The sequence below is a fragment of the Acanthaster planci genome, linkage group LG07 (assembly GCF_054643075.1).
Source record: "Acanthaster planci isolate LZ-2023a linkage group LG07, COTS_SCS, whole genome shotgun sequence".
NCBI classification, from domain to species: Eukaryota; Metazoa; Echinodermata; class Asteroidea; order Valvatida; family Acanthasteridae; genus Acanthaster; species Acanthaster planci.
The window spans coordinates 2,535,687-2,552,474 of NC_141783.1; the positions used below are offsets into that span (position 1 = coordinate 2,535,687).

Genomic DNA, 16,788 nt, shown 5'->3' on the forward strand with positions numbered 1-16,788 from the left:
TTTACTGACACTTACGAAATGACTTTTTTGGCATACAATTTTTCGATCACTCACATGTGTTATCAAAAGATCCTCTTGCCTATGCATTGTCTCACGTCACAAATGAACCATCTTTTTTTTTTCTTGAAAACCTAGCCTTTCTTTCCAAGCCCCTGCCAAGAAACAGATAACACAAAAACAACAAGCATGTACGAAATCAGTTTAGAAAGAATGCTGAGAGTGTTACGTTTGTGGCCTTTCCGTATACCGAATGAAATGATTCCTTCACCACAGAGTAGAGAAGCTAGGCGTCAGCTCTGTTAAATGTGGGCTATTCACAATAGTGCGCCTCCAAGAGTTTGCAACGCATTGGCCAATCACTATGTGCTAAACATGTCCGCCCAATGCACGTTAGGAAAGGGTTGACAGATTTGGCTCGTTGTGACTGGCCAACGCTTTGCAAACTCTTGGAGGCGCATTATTGTGAATCACCCATATTATAGAGGTTGGACCTTGTCCATGCTTTTGTTTGATACCTTGTAAAACAAAGCCTATTGGTAAATTTTGAGATGGCTAACCAGTCCAGCAAGCCATAGTAGACTGGGTATATATGCATGTATGACTAAAGTTAGAAGCTGCATTGAATGTATTAGTGTATGAAACCCTTTTAGGGAAGTAGTCAAATTACCAGGTCTTAATTTGCTCAAAGTGCTAAATGCCCATTTCCTCCATCCAGTAAGCTCTTCACTCCTTAAGTTTGACCCCATCTGTTGCCACTGTAAGTGTTCCCTGCTGCTTCATCAAAGCGAAAGTGAGGATTCAAGTCACTCCATTGTTAAGGCCTGAAATGTTGTTGTTTTTTTTTCAAAATACCTATTCTCTTGGATTTCATTTGAAGACAATCAGCCAATGCTACGATGTACATCATTCAATGGTACAAACAAATTGAAAGCTGCAACTGTAAAGGGTCATTTTTGTCCCGCAATCACTTCATGCAATTTCGACATCACAGAAGGTTTCCGTAAATCCTCCTTTCTTTGGTATGAAAACCGTACAAAAGTGCATGGTAGGCCTGATGGATCCAGCCTAACCCTGAGACTGCCCACCAAAGGTGAAGCACAGCTCTTCTGTCCCAAGTTTTTATTCCTCTTGTCACCTGCATCAGTTCATCTTTTCATTTCATGTTCATGTTATGTTGATCATTCTAGTGGATTTTTGTTTTGTTTTGTTTTTATATTTACTTTGCTTTGCTTGTTGCTTTTTGCACATTTAGACTTTCCAGTCCTGTCTGTGCCTTTTGTTGCAAGACTTCTGAATTCTTTCCTCTCGCCAACTTCATTTTGCTGTATTGCCCACAGCAGACTTAACAGTGACAACTGTTTGAGCTCCAAAATATAGCTTAGTATGCAAGAAGATGCCCATTAAAAGCTTTGATAGTTGTATATTAATATTCAAAGTAATCACATATCTTGACGAGTCACAAAGTGTCTAGATTAGGGTACCGTATCTCAGAAAATTTGTCAGTCAGTGCTTTGCATGTCCAAGTGGCCCAAGTTACTACTGATTAATCACTGCATTATTCAACAGCGACATTAGATTACTAACCACTGACCTGCTTTAAGTGGATGCCGATAGTTCTGTAGAAAAGAAATCATGTTGAGAATTCAATTTAGTATTCTTGAATTTAGAACTATCTTAAGTTTAGACTTTATAACTGTGAAAATTTCGTTTTGCATTGGAAAGAAACACCTTTTTGTTGCAGATGTCATGATAATTTCACTAAGGTTATCGTGTAAAAGTTCTGTAGCATTTACAACCTGCAATGTTCATTACATTAGGCCTTAAGCATGTGGAGACACGCTTAATGAAAGAAGGATATAGTAGGACATGTACACGTATGCCACATGCTTCTGCAGGGTATTTTTACTTACCCCCGTATGCCTCAGTTGAGAGCACATGGGAATTGCCGTTTGAAATGGCGATTGCCCACTTTGATTTTGATTTTTACAAAAAACGAAGGAGAAAATGACAAACTCGAGAGATCAGAACAAAGATGAAGGCCAATCTGGTCCTTGAATCAAACACCCTCGGGTCTGGCATTGACATTTTCCTTTTTTTTTCTTGTTTGTTCTCTCTCCTTTTTTGTTTTTTCTTTCTCCTCTGCTTCTATTTTCACTGTTTGTTCCGTCGTAGGATCCAGAGACACCGCTCACACCGCTGCTTAAGGTAGCTATCTTTCTTTTACGTCACACTGTTGTGTCACTGTATACTGTCCGCTCTTTGTCGAGTCACTGTGGAGTCTCATTGATATCAGTCAGCAGAGTGTTGTACTTTTGTTGCACTGTTTGTCTACCAGTTGTATGATTCTCACTAGTTCAACACTCCAGTGTGGTTATGATATGGACCTCAGGGTTGTAATTTTTCCCCTGTATGTCCTTCTCACTGTTAGCCATTCTAATGACGTAAATCCAAACTGATGCACATACATGTGTGTGTAAAAATGTACTTCAAACCTGTGTATAAAACAGCTCCCCACTTTGGTAAATAGACCTGACATGCAGGGGCGTAGCAACCGAGGGGAGGGGGATGCGGCACCCCCCAATAATTAATTCCAGTCGGCAAATGCAGCTTTGTCTATAGTAAAGATTGCGGTAACACCATGTATTTATCTCTTCTTTGAGTATGTGTGGTTCTGAGAAGAACCGGGGAATAACTCGACGTTTCGAACAGTGTACTCTGTCCGTCTTCAGGAGACTGAGAAGAGACTGAAAAGAAGAGATAAATACATGGTGTTACCGCAATCTTTACTATAGATCTAGTTTCTTTCACCATGAAAACCTTTAAGTCTTATAAATGCAGCTTTGGTCAACAAACGAATCCAAATATGCTTCATAAACGATATATGTTGGTCGTCGACATTTCCCGTGAAGCATTAAATGTAGCATACCAGGGATTTCCATTTTACATGACATGAGGTTGGTGAACAAGTTACAAATCAGCAAATTGACTCTGGCACCCCCCCCTGGAAATTCCTTTGCTACGCCACTGCTGACATGGTTAACCCTTAGGGTTAAGGTGACGATTTAATTTGCTGTGTTACTTTGAAGGCCAATCACACAAAACAGACTTAACCTTTTGTCCCTTGCAAGGAGGTGTAGGTAGAGAGGGGCAAACCCAGTAGGTATCTTGTGAGAACATGTGTGGTTGTTTTTGCCCTTCCGCCTTCCCCCTTACAACCCAGCAAACTTCACACTGTCTTTCATCTGTGTTTGTGAAGCCGACAGCATTTCTGGGAGGTACATGTACGTGTACATATGTCGGGGCCTACATTGCTGAGTTTGTAATTGTGCTGCTGCGATGTAATTGGCAAATGTGGGAGCTGAAATTTGATAATTTGAGGGTAGATTCTAGACGATCTCGGTAAATTGTGGGTCTACAAAATGAAGCTGTGATGAAGTAGACCCTTGCCTTGACTTTGTACTGTAGACATTCCCCACAGCTCTTACTGTCTACGTAAGAACTACAACAGTTGAAGAGCGCAACTTAAACACTGTCGGCAGCCCCTGTTGTTGTGATATCTTGTTTCAACCACTCAGGGACTGTGTCCATACAACTTGCTTTCCCAGGTGGCCTAGTTTTAATGACCCAGCTAGAAGACCGTTTTATGGCTTGTTCCTAAAACCGGCAAATCAGTAGGATAAAATGAAAGCAATGTTTGTATGCTGTGTATATTAACGTCATGTTGACTTGCAGGTGTTACATTTCTGGGTATTAGGAGGTGTTCCTTTATTTCAAGTGAAACCAAAGAGCCCTTTAAAATGCTCAGGTACTGTGGTTCAGAAACTGACGATATCTTCAGAGAGAAGATGGCAGTACTGAAGCACTGCTTGCCGAGCCGTTTTTAACAGATTTGAAATACTTAAAAACATGTATGACTCTATTGTCAACTTTGACAACATGCAATATGTTTGTTGCTCGAGTGTTTCTAACTTCCAGTCGTCCTGGACCATGGAAAAATTTGGCACAACTGTCACCGCTATGCACCTGTAATCGCAATTATCATTTCAAATTTGTTTGTGTTCCTCTCACCTCTCCAACCAGCCTCTGCAATCCTCCGATATTGTAATTGCGATGCCGTCGTCCCAAGACTCTGTCAGGGTAATTCAGGATGAAGCTTGTTATAACCCTCTCCAGCATGCCCTGTGTAGGGAAGGAATGACCGAGAGACCTGCATGGCATTAACCGTTAATCTCACTATGTCGCATATCCACAGCACAGAATGGAGTCAATTGCCAGCATTTCCTTGAGTGATCAAGTATTTCATTTTTGATGTGAAGTTGTTACTGTACTATTTCCCCAGATTTAAATTTTGACAGTGGAAATTAATGTTCAACTAAAAGAGCATAAAAATAACTCTCTGTAGAGGAAATTATCGTTTGTTCCTTTAAATGCATCTTGTTCCCTCCCGATGGATTATAACACTTTGAAAATAAATAAGCAAGCCATCATTACATTTAATAACAATTGATGGCAAAGTTACCCACAGATAATGATAAACAAAATTGGTTTGGCCCCATCGAGATTCGGAATATATTCAAATGGCCACAAAAGTGAATACTTCACGGCCATATGAGTGATTTTAGTGTCATTAACCACTTGCCGCCGGGTGCTTTTAAAAATGCAGTGCACACATACAGGAGGTTTTCAAGATTTTCAGTTTTCAAAATTCTTCAAAAATTCATCATTTCATTTAATGGACGTTTACACCCACACAAATAACTGTCTAGTGGCTACTCTAAGCTGACGGGCAACCTTCATTGACTCCTGAGTATTTCAGCCAGAATTGTGAGGTGTTGCATAATTTCCTTTGTCCCCGGTGAATGCGAGTGGCGTCTTTTCAAACCCGACTGGATAAGCATGCAGCGGTGCTGTGTCACTCATCAATGGGGCCCTGGAGCACTATACCCCAAACAGCGGTATACTGTTTAAAAACAGTGACAGATTACCTTTGAAAAATGCAAGCCGAAAAAGTGATGGCAATTTCCCAGCAGCAGGTCTTTTGTCCCGAGTACTGTCTTTTGTTACACGGCCCAGCCCTTTTGTCCCATTTCGGGCACCCTGGCTCTGCGTATAAACCCATGGTGCTTGAAACGGGCTTCCCCGGCAGCAAGTGGTTAATAACCCCTGCTCCGACCCCCCCCACAAAAAATCTTCCCGTTAATAGATCTCTCTGTTAGGACACAGTGTTCAAAGATAAAAAATACAACTGCATATTCAATGTCATCAGGCGCGTGTGAGCGCGCATGTGTGCAAATGTATTGATCAACTTGTCCTCAAAATACAGCGCAGCCAATGCATATCATGGAAATTTGACATCCAAGAGACAAATGCACATGGCAATCTGTCAAAAGTGCTACGGCGGTGGAACAAGTTTCAAAGGGGGGTGCTAGTTGTGAGACCATCAGGCATCAGCCATTAATAAGCCAATCCATTTAGCCCCACCCCATTATAGGACCTGCAAAAAGTGGTGGACTTCCCCCCCCCCCATTCAAAAAGTGAGGGGGTGTCCACTGGCACCCCTCGCATCCGCCGCCACTGAGGTAGTGATGTCATTTGAGAGAGACAGGTACTCTTAACACAAAATTTTGAAGTTTTTGAAGGGGAAAAATATCTAGAGAACTCATTTTATGTTAATGTAATCATTTTCGGAACAGTATTTGCTCATGTTTCAGTACTGATATGCATGTAGATTTTTAAAAAGTTAAAATATGCATCCTCTATGAAAACGCATCCCTTACATCTGTGTGGCTGATTGGTTGTTACAGCTGTGAATGGTTGAAGATAAGTCTAGTCAGCCTCTTGGCCCAACTCCGTCCGTATTCTAACTTGCATGTTAGACTAAAGGCCAGTTCATACTTCACATGAATAGGAGTGTAGGGAACTTTTGACGTTGTGGAACTTTTTTTGCAAAATTGCCAGAGTCGAAATGCGTTCAGGGTAACTTTGGCACGTATTTGCTGCGAGGTCACAAAGTTGTGGCCACATTTGCTTTCATGCTGAAGATGAGCTGGCTTTAGCCTCGTGTTGATCAAGAAATCTCCCCTCAAGCAGGTAATCGAGCGAATAGTCTATCTGTTTGCATGTTGGAGAGAGTACGCCTAAGCATGAACCACTCTTGCTTAATTCTTAATGTGGCTTTTCTTTAACTAATCTTTATTGAGACTGTTGTTTAGGATTTGATATGAAATAATGCCGAAGTGAAAAACCAACAGAATTGCCAAGTTCATCAAAGTGTGGATAATTATTCTGTTATTGAGAATGAAGCAGAACACTGCTTTCATATATTCCATCCCACGTTCTGTATGTAACTGTTGGATACTTTACCCAACCTGAGCAGCGGATCTATTTCATTTTTTTTTTTTTTGAGGGTTAAAAAAAGACTGAAACTTGACGGTTCCATCGATGTTCCAATGCAAAGAAGAATCTGTGCAGCCTTCCAGGCAGGGGTGGCACAGAAGTGATTTTTAACCCCCCAAGTTTTTAAATGGCGGGAATTTTGGCCAGATCAGCGGACACTTGTCATTAATTTTGGAAATCATCCTATGTGTATACATGGATATGAATGGTGATCCTATAGTTTCCATAGAAGTTTGCTTCAAAGAGTAGGAAAGTGTACGGGAAGCAAAGTTCATAAAATGAGCAGAGTTGGGAAGGGGGATAATTTCTGCTACTCCCAGTCCACTGTCCATGTTTGTAGAGAAAGCTTTTAAAAGTAGGCCTTGGAAGCAAGAAAAGAAGACAAGCAAAGTGTTAACTGTCAGCTTTTCACCCTTTTTTTGTAAATTGAATTTGCCTGCCCTTGAAAGTTTACAGCCATGGCACTTCATGAGTGCCTGGCATTCTGAACAGTTTCTCACTTGGATTGCCTCCAATATTTTATTTTATGTGTCATGAGCATGAATCTCCCTATGGATTGTTTGCTATCTAGCCTGGGAAGTTACCCATCTCCTTTCTGCTTGCTTTTTATGATATTCTATGTGGTACTAACGGTTGACAGTGTTGGTTGTGAATTTTGTATGAAGACTCCTAATGCTTCATTTCATCCATCACGCTATCAAAGTCACGGGTGATCTGTAATTTCTTTTTTAGGGAATATCCTACAAAGTATGTGCATTATTCTTCTGCACTGATTCTCTACTCATAATGTCATCTCTTTCAACTCTCATTGGATAGACGGAGAATGTGTTTGTCCAATGAGCCCAGGGTTAACCCTTATACACGCACATGACATGTGGGTGCATTTATACAGGCAATGTAGGCCTCCCCCACACACGCACACACTTTGAGAGATTGTCAGTCACAAGTGCTCTTTGATAGATGTGGTGGATATGAGCAAGTTGGATTTTTTCGTTGAATCTGTGTTTGTCAGTACCGGGAAATGTGCTGAGAAATTTGACAGGATGACATGGTCACCATAGGAATGCAGTGCCATAGCTGATATACATGGGGCACTCAGTGCTCTCATTTTCTGGGAGGGGGTTATATCTCATTCTCGTGGAGTGACAGGTTAAACACTGACCAAGGCAGATTGTCACCAGATTTGTTTTTTGTGTGGAATCTCTGAGCGGGGTTGGGGTGGTGGGGCACAGGCTTCGACTCTGGGAGGGGGCTGTACCTCCGTGTCCCCCCTCTCTACCAGTTACACCACTGCTTGTATGTGGTTACTGGAATTGCAAGTGTCTTCACAGTTTGCACTATTTTCCTGCCCAGGTGGAAAGAGAAACCAATCTAGACATGGGGAAGTCCTTAGTGCCGCCCACCTCTTTGCAACTGTCGCCGTACAAGGTGCCGGTAGATAGAGTCCAGTCCGTGCCAGGCAGCTTTCACTCACAGAAAGACTCGGCAGTGGAGGTGCCAGAAGATGGAGGTAGGAGAACAGATAAGTCAGTTATTCCATTGGTTAGAAGAATCTGTCGACTCACTCTGGGTGATCGGTGTAGGGCTGTGCTTGGACTGGTATTATTAGACATGCTTACCTGTTTCCCACATAGTTTGCTACCTGTGGAGCTGGGGTTACCATTCAAAAGCTTGGATGACTGAGCGGTTCCCTCTAAGGTGCTATGCCCTTGTTCCATGGCACTTCCCAGTATTTACTCTCTTTGAAAGGAAGTATATCGGAGGCATCTTTGGATGTTAACAAATTATGTGGCTTCCAATGAAATTTCATTTCATTGGAAGCCACATAATGAAAAGTTGCGTTTTGTCTTCCGAAAGGTGTTTTTGGAATTGGCAGATAAGGTTTCAGGTTATTAAAACCAGAAAAAGTAAACAAGTCACCAAACAGTTTAAGTTTTGTGCACAAACTGAAGGAGCACTTTGTAAGTTACAGCAGTGACACCATGCGAGTTGTCTGAATCTCTTTGGGCACCCTGCTCGTCACGGACATCATGTAGGATAAACAAGTATGGTTTGAGTATGAGTATGGTTGTAATCAGGGAAAATTGGCTTTTGTCAGAGGAGATTTTCTTGTATTATCACGTTCAATATTTATGATGGGGGTATTTTTTAAAACATATTGTTTAACAGGAGAACCATCACAGCAAACAGCGAGTACAGAGAGAAAGCAGCAATTGCCGTGTCAGGTCCCCCATATACAGCTGCCGTCGGACAATGAGCATTCATCATCGACGTCCTCCTCATCCCATCATCTTGCTGGAGACAGACCCAGGATCTCTTCCGTGAGCCTGGAATCTGAGATTGGCAGCGGCCAACAGAGCCCCGCTTCCAGGAGCTCCTTCTCCACCGCCTCCCCGAGATCGGACAGTCAGGCCAAGTTGGACAGCGACCCAGACAGGACTGGGCCCAGCAGCAAAGATGCCGCCAGGCATCTCAGTCTGCCCACGGGGCCTACCCACCCCGACCGGGACATGAGCTCAGACCTGGCTTTTAGGACTGGGGAAGCAGAGAGCAACGCCAAGCCCGAGGAGGTACCCCTGCAGCAGTGGCCCAGGAAAAGCAGTGACTCCTCCACTGGGGATGCTGCCAAGCAGCCACCATCCAAGTCATTCGTCGATGATGTTGTCAGGCAGAAATCCCGGGATTTGGACCCAAGAGCGCATCCCAGGGTGCGCAGGGGAGCCCGCCCTGCTGGCCCAAGCAACCTCAACAATCTTGCCTCGTCCAACAAGCCTCACCAGGCCCACCGCAGGGCCTCCAAGAGCAGTGTCGCCACCAGCTCCAGCGATAGCGACAGCAGCTCACCACCCAACCGTAAGAGGACTCGAAGGAGGCAGAGGCACTCACCGAGCAAAACCTTGCCCCAGAAGAGAGAAGACGGCCCATCCTTGCCCAGCAGCAGAGAGCCGTCGGTGTCCGGCGAGATCCCTGAAATACAGGTGAAACAACCCAAGGAAATTTTACAGGACTGTGAACTGCAAAATGATGGGACTGATAGTGGCAGTCATCCAGGAAAGACGGATCAAGACTGTACTCCCAACAAACCTGAAAAAACCAAGGGTAACTACAGCTGTGACCCAGCCGAGAAAGTATGACGCTTGGGGTTATGGGCAACTTTTTTATACACTAACCTAATATAGTAGATTTCAGCCACACATTGAAAAGAAGACATTCGTAATCAACAAGTGCAACATATCGGTATGTTGCATACAGCATGTAAAGTTAAGTGGTCAATTTTTTTTTTTCACAAGATGGGAAAAAAGGGGGACCTGTCAACCAAAGAATGGGCTAAAAGTAAATAATTTGTACATGGCACAGTTTGTTGGTCCCCTAAAAGTGCATGAGAATTCATATGTGGGGCGTGTTGTATGCATTTACGTTTTTGGTTTGTAAAGCTCACACAAGTGTTCCTTTCACGACTTGATGTATGCATTCCCAAAGTTTCCTCCACACTGTTTATAACGGAATTTTTTGTACATAGGACAAGGAGACAGGATGTAGAATGATAACCACATTGTTTCCTTTGCTTGCAGTAAAGCATTAATTGTGTTTGTATAATAAGTGACAAAAAAAAGTTCCTTTTTCCAAGCACGTGAGCCACTGGGTAAAACTACCCAATCCACTTGAGTCCCCAAACTGTGTACAAATCTGTACAAAATAGAAAGTCTGGTGTAATTCATTTTGTAGAGGAAAAGCCTGGTTTCTGTGCATTATTGAAACTGATGTGCATAATTAAGCAGGTTATTTTATCCAATGACCAGGGCTCATTCTACTCCAGGGGAGTGTATTTTGTAGCGCCGACATTTTGTATTCATCAAAGTCTGATATTTTTGGATACGTATTTATTTACCGTTGTAAAATTGTTTAACTGTCATTTACGTTGTCAGAATGGTAAAGGTTCCTGTGCTTTGTGCTTTTGACTTTGATTTTTTCTTGAAATTGTGCAGCTTATTAACAAAATTCAAAAGCAGAATCGGATGAAAATCATGACAATCAATATACGTGTATATTAGGCCTGTGTTCAGTATTTGCATAATGGGGCAGTTTTATGATATACCTCTGTATCCTTCTTTAAACAAATTGTGTTACTTGATGATTCAGCAGTTAAACTTTTTCACCAAAGCAAGTCAGGCTTGGAATTTGTTGAATTCACATTTATGCATACTATTATCTAAGATATCCAAGATTCAGAATTAGACAGCAGCTTGTCCCACACTGCAGTCGACCTTGGTACTTTGGTTTAGTAGGGTACAAACACAGTAGTCTTGGTTCAAGATCTTCATGTTAATTTGTAAAGGTGGTGTCCTATGCTGTTTCGCTGGCTGAACTTGAAAACCTCGCCACGGTCAAAATCTAGCCATCGGCTATCCTGACCAATGACTGACCCAGTTTCCAGTCAAACACCTGTAGCCAACTTAAGTAGTGGTCAAATGCTGAGCTTGATCAGGTGCCAAGCTTGATCAAGAGCCAAATGTGGCCACGAGACAGACTTGACAAGCAGCCAAACTTAGCCAGTGGTCAACCTTGAGCAGTCAACCTTTGCTGGCAGAATAGTCACTACCCTGTGGCGCCATCTACCAAACGTTGCCATCTCATGACTGCCTAGTGCCAAACTCGGTATCTTTCAAGCACATCAATTTGAACTTACACAAAGTGATCATTTGCCCAAATTGATTGGGTAAGCTCCATTCTGTAGCTCGGCAAAGTTTCAATACAGCCTATGTACCGCACCGCAGCACGACATGAAAACTGTGTTCACTTTGCAACAGATGATGTTCCAGTAGTCAGTTTTTCACACAGGTAGAAACATTTGCACACCTCTGCATGCTTTATTTGTCGTGAAACTGTCAAGTTTTCACTCTTGTATTAATAACAGACATTACAGAAGATGTGACATGGAGGTAGCTGTTAAACATACACATGGCACTCTAGTAGGCCTACTTAACCCGTAGACAAAGTTGACACAGTGTGGTAACTTCCTAGCTAAAGATGAGAAAGAATTTTTTGAAGTGTCTGATATATACCTTCACCCATTAACACCTACACTACATGATATTCTTTTTTTTAAACGTCAATCCAGACAGCAAGATTGCTTAGGGGCTGGGGGTGGTTTGGACCAGATGGTAGCACAGTGACTAATGACTTAATATGAAAGGTTGTGTTACACGGAGGGATTAAGAAAACAAGCCAAATTGGCTCAAGGATAGAGGGCCTCAGTTTCCTGAACAACCCAGCGTTTCTTGTAACACAAATGCATGCAAAAGTCACAGCGGTCACCTTGTTTTTGGCTGATCACAAGCATGCCAGTGGCACTTTGTCATGCAATGGGTTCTCAGCTCAGTTCATGTAACCCTTAATACCCAGCTCCTAAGGTATTTTGCCAGGACTTCCTCCTGAATCCTCCACTGCAGAAATCCAACGGCACATTTTTGTAACACTCAAGGAGCATCAAGGCCTACGTAGGCCTATTAAAAGTGACAGTGGCTGGGGTGCACCATCCTTAATCTTATATAATTCTCAAAATCCTGTGGATTTTGGAGTATCTGTCTTGACCAAATGACCTTTTTTTCAGCTTACATACACATTGACTTACACAACACACAGAATATCTGATATCTTCTGGTGATGCTATGCCAAACTGAAAAGGTATCTTTCACTGAAGCACAAAATTTACACTTAGCATAGATCTGCCAAACTTTTGTGGCATTTGTGTATCATGCATTGTTCTTTCCCCGTGTGGTTTCACTGATTTCATTTTGTTCCCTGTTAGTTCTGGCACTGTGATCCTGTATGTCTAACTATCAAAATCATCCCTCTCCTCATGTGCTTCGTTGTGCGTTTTTTCTTCTTCTGTCATAACCTTGGTTTGTTGATTTTGTTGGTAGCGTATTTTGCATTGATAAAGCAGTCAATGAGCTCACTATGAAAACTTTCCAGGTTTGTTTTAGGTGTGATATTTTGTGCTGGCACAACTAGACTTGGGTTTTTTTTTGTTTTTGTTTTGCTTTTTTTTGGCAACTGTGCAAGAATATGTTAGTGCACAGGACAGATCTGAGTTTTCTTTGATTTTGAATGTAACCTTTATTTCGTCAGCTTCTGTAATACCTAACTGTGTGTGTTGTTCAGCCGATAAACCTAGTAATCTTGTAATGTATGTATCTATTCACTACTTTGTGGCTCAGTTTGGCCATTGTCTTGGTTTATTCATTGGCTGGACCATGAAGACATTGTTGTAAATCTTCAAGAGAAGCCTGTACAATAAGTGATTTAGTTTGCAAAGCAATATACATTTATATACCACATCTGTATCATGCACATGATCATTAATTTGCTTATATCTAAAGATTCAGTTAATAATATATATTAATGCATGATAGTAATGGAAGCATTTGGTGCCAGGTATGAGTTTTCTAAGAATGACAATACATGACCTTCAAAATCCTCCACTCCCAATGAAATGAAATAACACTGCAGTGACTTAAGCCCACTCGCATCAATCTTAACAATTATCACCAAAAAAACCCACAAAGATTTGAATAACCTACACCTTGAAGTTTGACATTGAGTTTCTCTGTTGGGTATAATAAAGCACCGATTCCTCCTTCCACTTCCTGTGAGTTCCAACCGTTATGTCTTCTCCACATCTCGCCTCAACTTGTCTCAACTCCGAGTAAAAAGTACAGTTCACTTCCTTTTATGACAGACTTTTATGTAATCCACCTCCTCTGCCGTTCCAATATTCCTACATCCAAGTGGACTTCATTGGGCATCCTTCTCATATCTTTTAAATAAATCATTAATCTTTGCTTCACAAAGTAACTTCCCTCTCTTATGTCAGCTATGAGTTTACAATAACCTTGTCAGCAAACGTAAGCAATTGCATAAAGTTCTGTTCTCACCAAGCAAGTAAAATGCTGTTAAAGTTTATGCCCTTGTATTGCATAATGTACATGTTGTATCTTACTTTGTACAATGCAGAACTTTACAGAATCTGTTATCAGAAGAACTTAGTTACATTTTGCATAGAAGCAAAAATGGAATATCACCCCGCTTATTGTCATACAAAGTCACACATGTAGTCTTAAAAATTGGGTGTTGACGAAGAATTACTTCACACTGCATTGTCTGTGGGTATGGTCCCTTCTGATTCTGTGCCGTGTAACGCATTTGCCAGGACATACGACAGTGGTGTAAAGTAGGTGTATCAATGCAATTAAGTGGTGATTTATGTGCTTGGTGACCCAAGGTCAAAGGTGATCCCTAGAATTAGACTTGCCTCAAGTTGTTTCTTGTGCTTTTCAACTTTTCAACAGTTGAGTTTGTTTTGGACATCATTACCCAGGTTGACGTGAATAAGCAGTCAGTGAAGCTATTGTTGCCTGTACCAATGCATGTGTATAGATGCCACACACTATGAGGAATGTGCCATACATTTTGACAATATAAAACTGTATTTTCAAGAAAATGTGACCTAGGTAAAAAATGTATCCTACCTCTAAAGTCAACTGACTTCACACTTACAAATTAATTGTGAAGTCTTTGTAAATGCCTCTTTTGTGGGATAATGTTTGGACACCAAGTGTGAAATCTGTACAATAGAACTCCAGTTCATTCCATGTACTCCAAAGTGTTCCTCTGAAATTATTGCCAGCAGTGTTATTTGATACTTGAAACATTTGCACCGATCCAGGACACAGATGCATTCTTAAAGGAACAAAGCTGTGCTTTACCCAGATAAGATCCATTCCTCACGTTTGCGAAACACATGAACAAAATCTCAAAATTCATCTGGAAGTCCTGCCTAGTTTAGATCATTTACTCTGCAACTACACATTTTTAGGAAAGACGTGATTGATGCTTCCAAATTGGTCTCCCTTTTCAGAATAGATGTCCAGAATAGCAAAATAGTTTTAGAAATGAAATCTTGAGATAAACACAGCCAATTCCATGAAGCAGCCAACAAAATTTCTGCTTAGCAAATTCACATACTGGGCAGAAACCTGTTGAAAACTAGTCTCACATAATGACACCACAATACGTCAAAGCTGGTCACCATTTTTTCCTAACCAAGTAATCATCTATGCTAAGCTGATCTCTGTACTCAACTGTTCCATGAAGTTGGCTCTCATAATTGTCAAAGCACAACAAACAACTTCCTCATGGCAAGACCCATTTGTAGAGATTTATACTTCATAATGTCAAACTGACCGCCCTTTCCCAAACCCTGTTCAACAACTTTGTAATAAAAAGCAACTTAAAAAAAAAACAAAAACAAAGATGGGTACATGTGATGAATAATTTAATGTCTGCAACTGCCTTTTGTGACAACAAATAAAAAATAGCTTTTATACAAAACACCTGATGTTCAGCTGCTTACTTTCTATTTTAAAATTTCAAACACTGCTTATGGTGTTGTAGTTGGGTCTCTTTCCAAGTCAGACCTGACACCTTCGGTTGGATGATTGCATAACAGTGATAAGTCTTCATGCAGTTGTGTGTGTGCAGTGAAAAAAAGGTGACATGAATGTATGGATGGAAAGACTCTAACGTTACACAGCACACATTGTGGGCTTTGCCAATTCCAACTTGTTCAATCTCAACTGCATTCTGTGCATTAACACGTTCACTTTCTCCCCAGGCCGTAGGCCAGTGAGTTGGTTATCGTTCTCGTCTGCTGCTTGAGCTGTTCTGCCTTCCGCCGCTCAAAGTCTGACTCCACCACGGAGGACCTCCCATCTGCCTTGAGATATCTGGTCGACGGGTCTGGGTACTGCTCCAATGAATTTCGCTGTAAAAGAGAAATGTGACCACACGGCTGCGTGAACTTACTAGAGTGCTAACCCGCAGCTGAAAGTGAAGCCCCCTTAACACGAAGCCCCCTCAACACATCCATATTTGTGCACAAACCTAAAGGAAAAGGTGAAATTCTGTACAGGTTTTGTAGGGCTTTTTGAATATCTCTGTATTATCAGGTGATGCGTCGAGGCCAATACACCTACAACTAAGTGCACAATCAGTTAATGAGCATTTTCAGTTTGCTTTGTCTATTAAAATAACTCAAATGCAGGCACATGCACTGTGCACTGTAGATGAATTTTGCTGAGGCTTTTAATAGGCAACCCTGCAATGAAAAAAAAATGTACGTAGGGGATGTTTGGCAAGGATTTACTTACCAATTTATCTGCCATGTTAGCAATTTGGCTTTGAACATCGCACTTCCAATACTGTTGGAATAAATGGAAAGGACAATAAAAGGAAACCAAGCCGTTTTAAATTTGAGAAGACAGTAAACAACGCATTTTCACAAAGTGTCAGCAGATCTATGCTGAATTTTATATCCAGGCTAGCTCTACTAATTGGAGCATTAGTACTCCTCTTTTTTGATTTTGGATTACGATCCCGTCCAAAATCGAAAAAGAGGAATACGAATGTTGCACTTGGTACTTTAGGAGAGCTACATCCAAGCAAAGTTCGTTAAAATGTAAAGAAACCGTTTAGGCCTAGTAGCTCAATGAAATTTCCACCATATGACATGAGTTATGCAAATATCTAGATCCATATCAAGTTTCCATTGATACATGAATGCCCTATAGAGAAATTCTTGCACACAAAAGTGATACATAGGCCCATATGCATGAGTAGTGCAGGATTCCATGCAAACATTGCCTGATTGGGGAAAACGTTGTGCCTCTTCCAGATTCGCAATATCACCTTTCTAGCAAACTCGATATTTTGATTCAGAATAACTTACCTCAAATGGATCGATTTCCTTCTGCTGCCTGAGTGACATGTTGTACTCGGGCACCACCGTCCAGGACTGGGAGTGAGGCAGATTGCCTCTCAGGCTGATGTGTGGCAGACCCACCGAGCTAGACGAACAGGACTCCGGCAAGTCATACTCCACATGCCGCTGCTGGCCGCCCGCTGGAAGCCGAGACATCCTGACCTGTATTGCAATGGTTAACAGCACTTGATAAAAAACTATGTTCTCTGATACGCGGGCAAAATTGTTCTCTGAAATGCATGAGAAATATCCCCAGGATCAATTACAGCGCACCATGGTTTCCGTAAACAAAATGCTCAGAGTGAACAAGAGAGGGCGCTTTGAAATAAACTAAAAAAAAAATCAAAGACAGGCTGTTCCGCTTTTACGCAAATTTTCCACGGGAAAACAACACTATACCACACACTGTTAATGATCATACTGCCAAGCAACCTGATTAAATCCTGAATTACAATACGTTAAATGCATTGGGGGGGTGGCTACCATAGAAATAAATAACCCATTATTTATGTCTGTGGTGGCTACTACTCCTAAAAAGTAGGGCGCTGTCATAATTTTGACAGAGGGCG

At 41.6% G+C, this 16,788-nt stretch overlaps 2 protein-coding genes across 14 annotated transcripts in view; one reads left to right on the forward strand and one right to left on the reverse strand.

Annotated features, from left to right (window-relative positions):
- Positions 1 to 14,790, forward strand: part of cacna1g (calcium voltage-gated channel subunit alpha1 G) — a 129,285-nt gene extending 114,495 nt beyond the window's left edge. For 11 of the 13 annotated variants that reach the window (XM_087139448.1, XM_087139446.1, XM_087139445.1 and 8 more), the window contains 4 exons: positions 2,173 to 2,205; positions 4,081 to 4,137; positions 7,750 to 7,906; positions 8,566 to 14,790. In XM_087139448.1, the coding sequence (XP_086995574.1) occupies positions 2,173 to 2,205; positions 4,081 to 4,137; positions 7,750 to 7,906; positions 8,566 to 9,530 (1,212 nt within the window). In that variant the 3' untranslated portion in view covers positions 9,531 to 14,790. The remainder of the gene's footprint in view (positions 1 to 2,172; positions 2,206 to 4,080; positions 4,138 to 7,749; positions 7,907 to 8,565) is intronic. The other 2 variants (XM_087139455.1, XM_087139457.1) reach the window with 2 other exon arrangements.
- Positions 12,604 to 16,507, reverse strand: LOC110979704 (uncharacterized). The gene is made up of 3 exons (XM_022235746.2): positions 16,187 to 16,507; positions 15,609 to 15,659; positions 12,604 to 15,223 (listed from the first exon to the last, which is right to left on the reverse strand). The coding sequence occupies exons 1-3, from the start codon at positions 16,373 to 16,375 to the stop codon at positions 15,059 to 15,061; spliced, it is 405 nt and encodes a 134-aa protein (XP_022091438.2). The 5' UTR covers positions 16,376 to 16,507; the 3' UTR covers positions 12,604 to 15,058.
- Between the last annotated feature and the right edge of the window lie 281 nt (positions 16,508 to 16,788).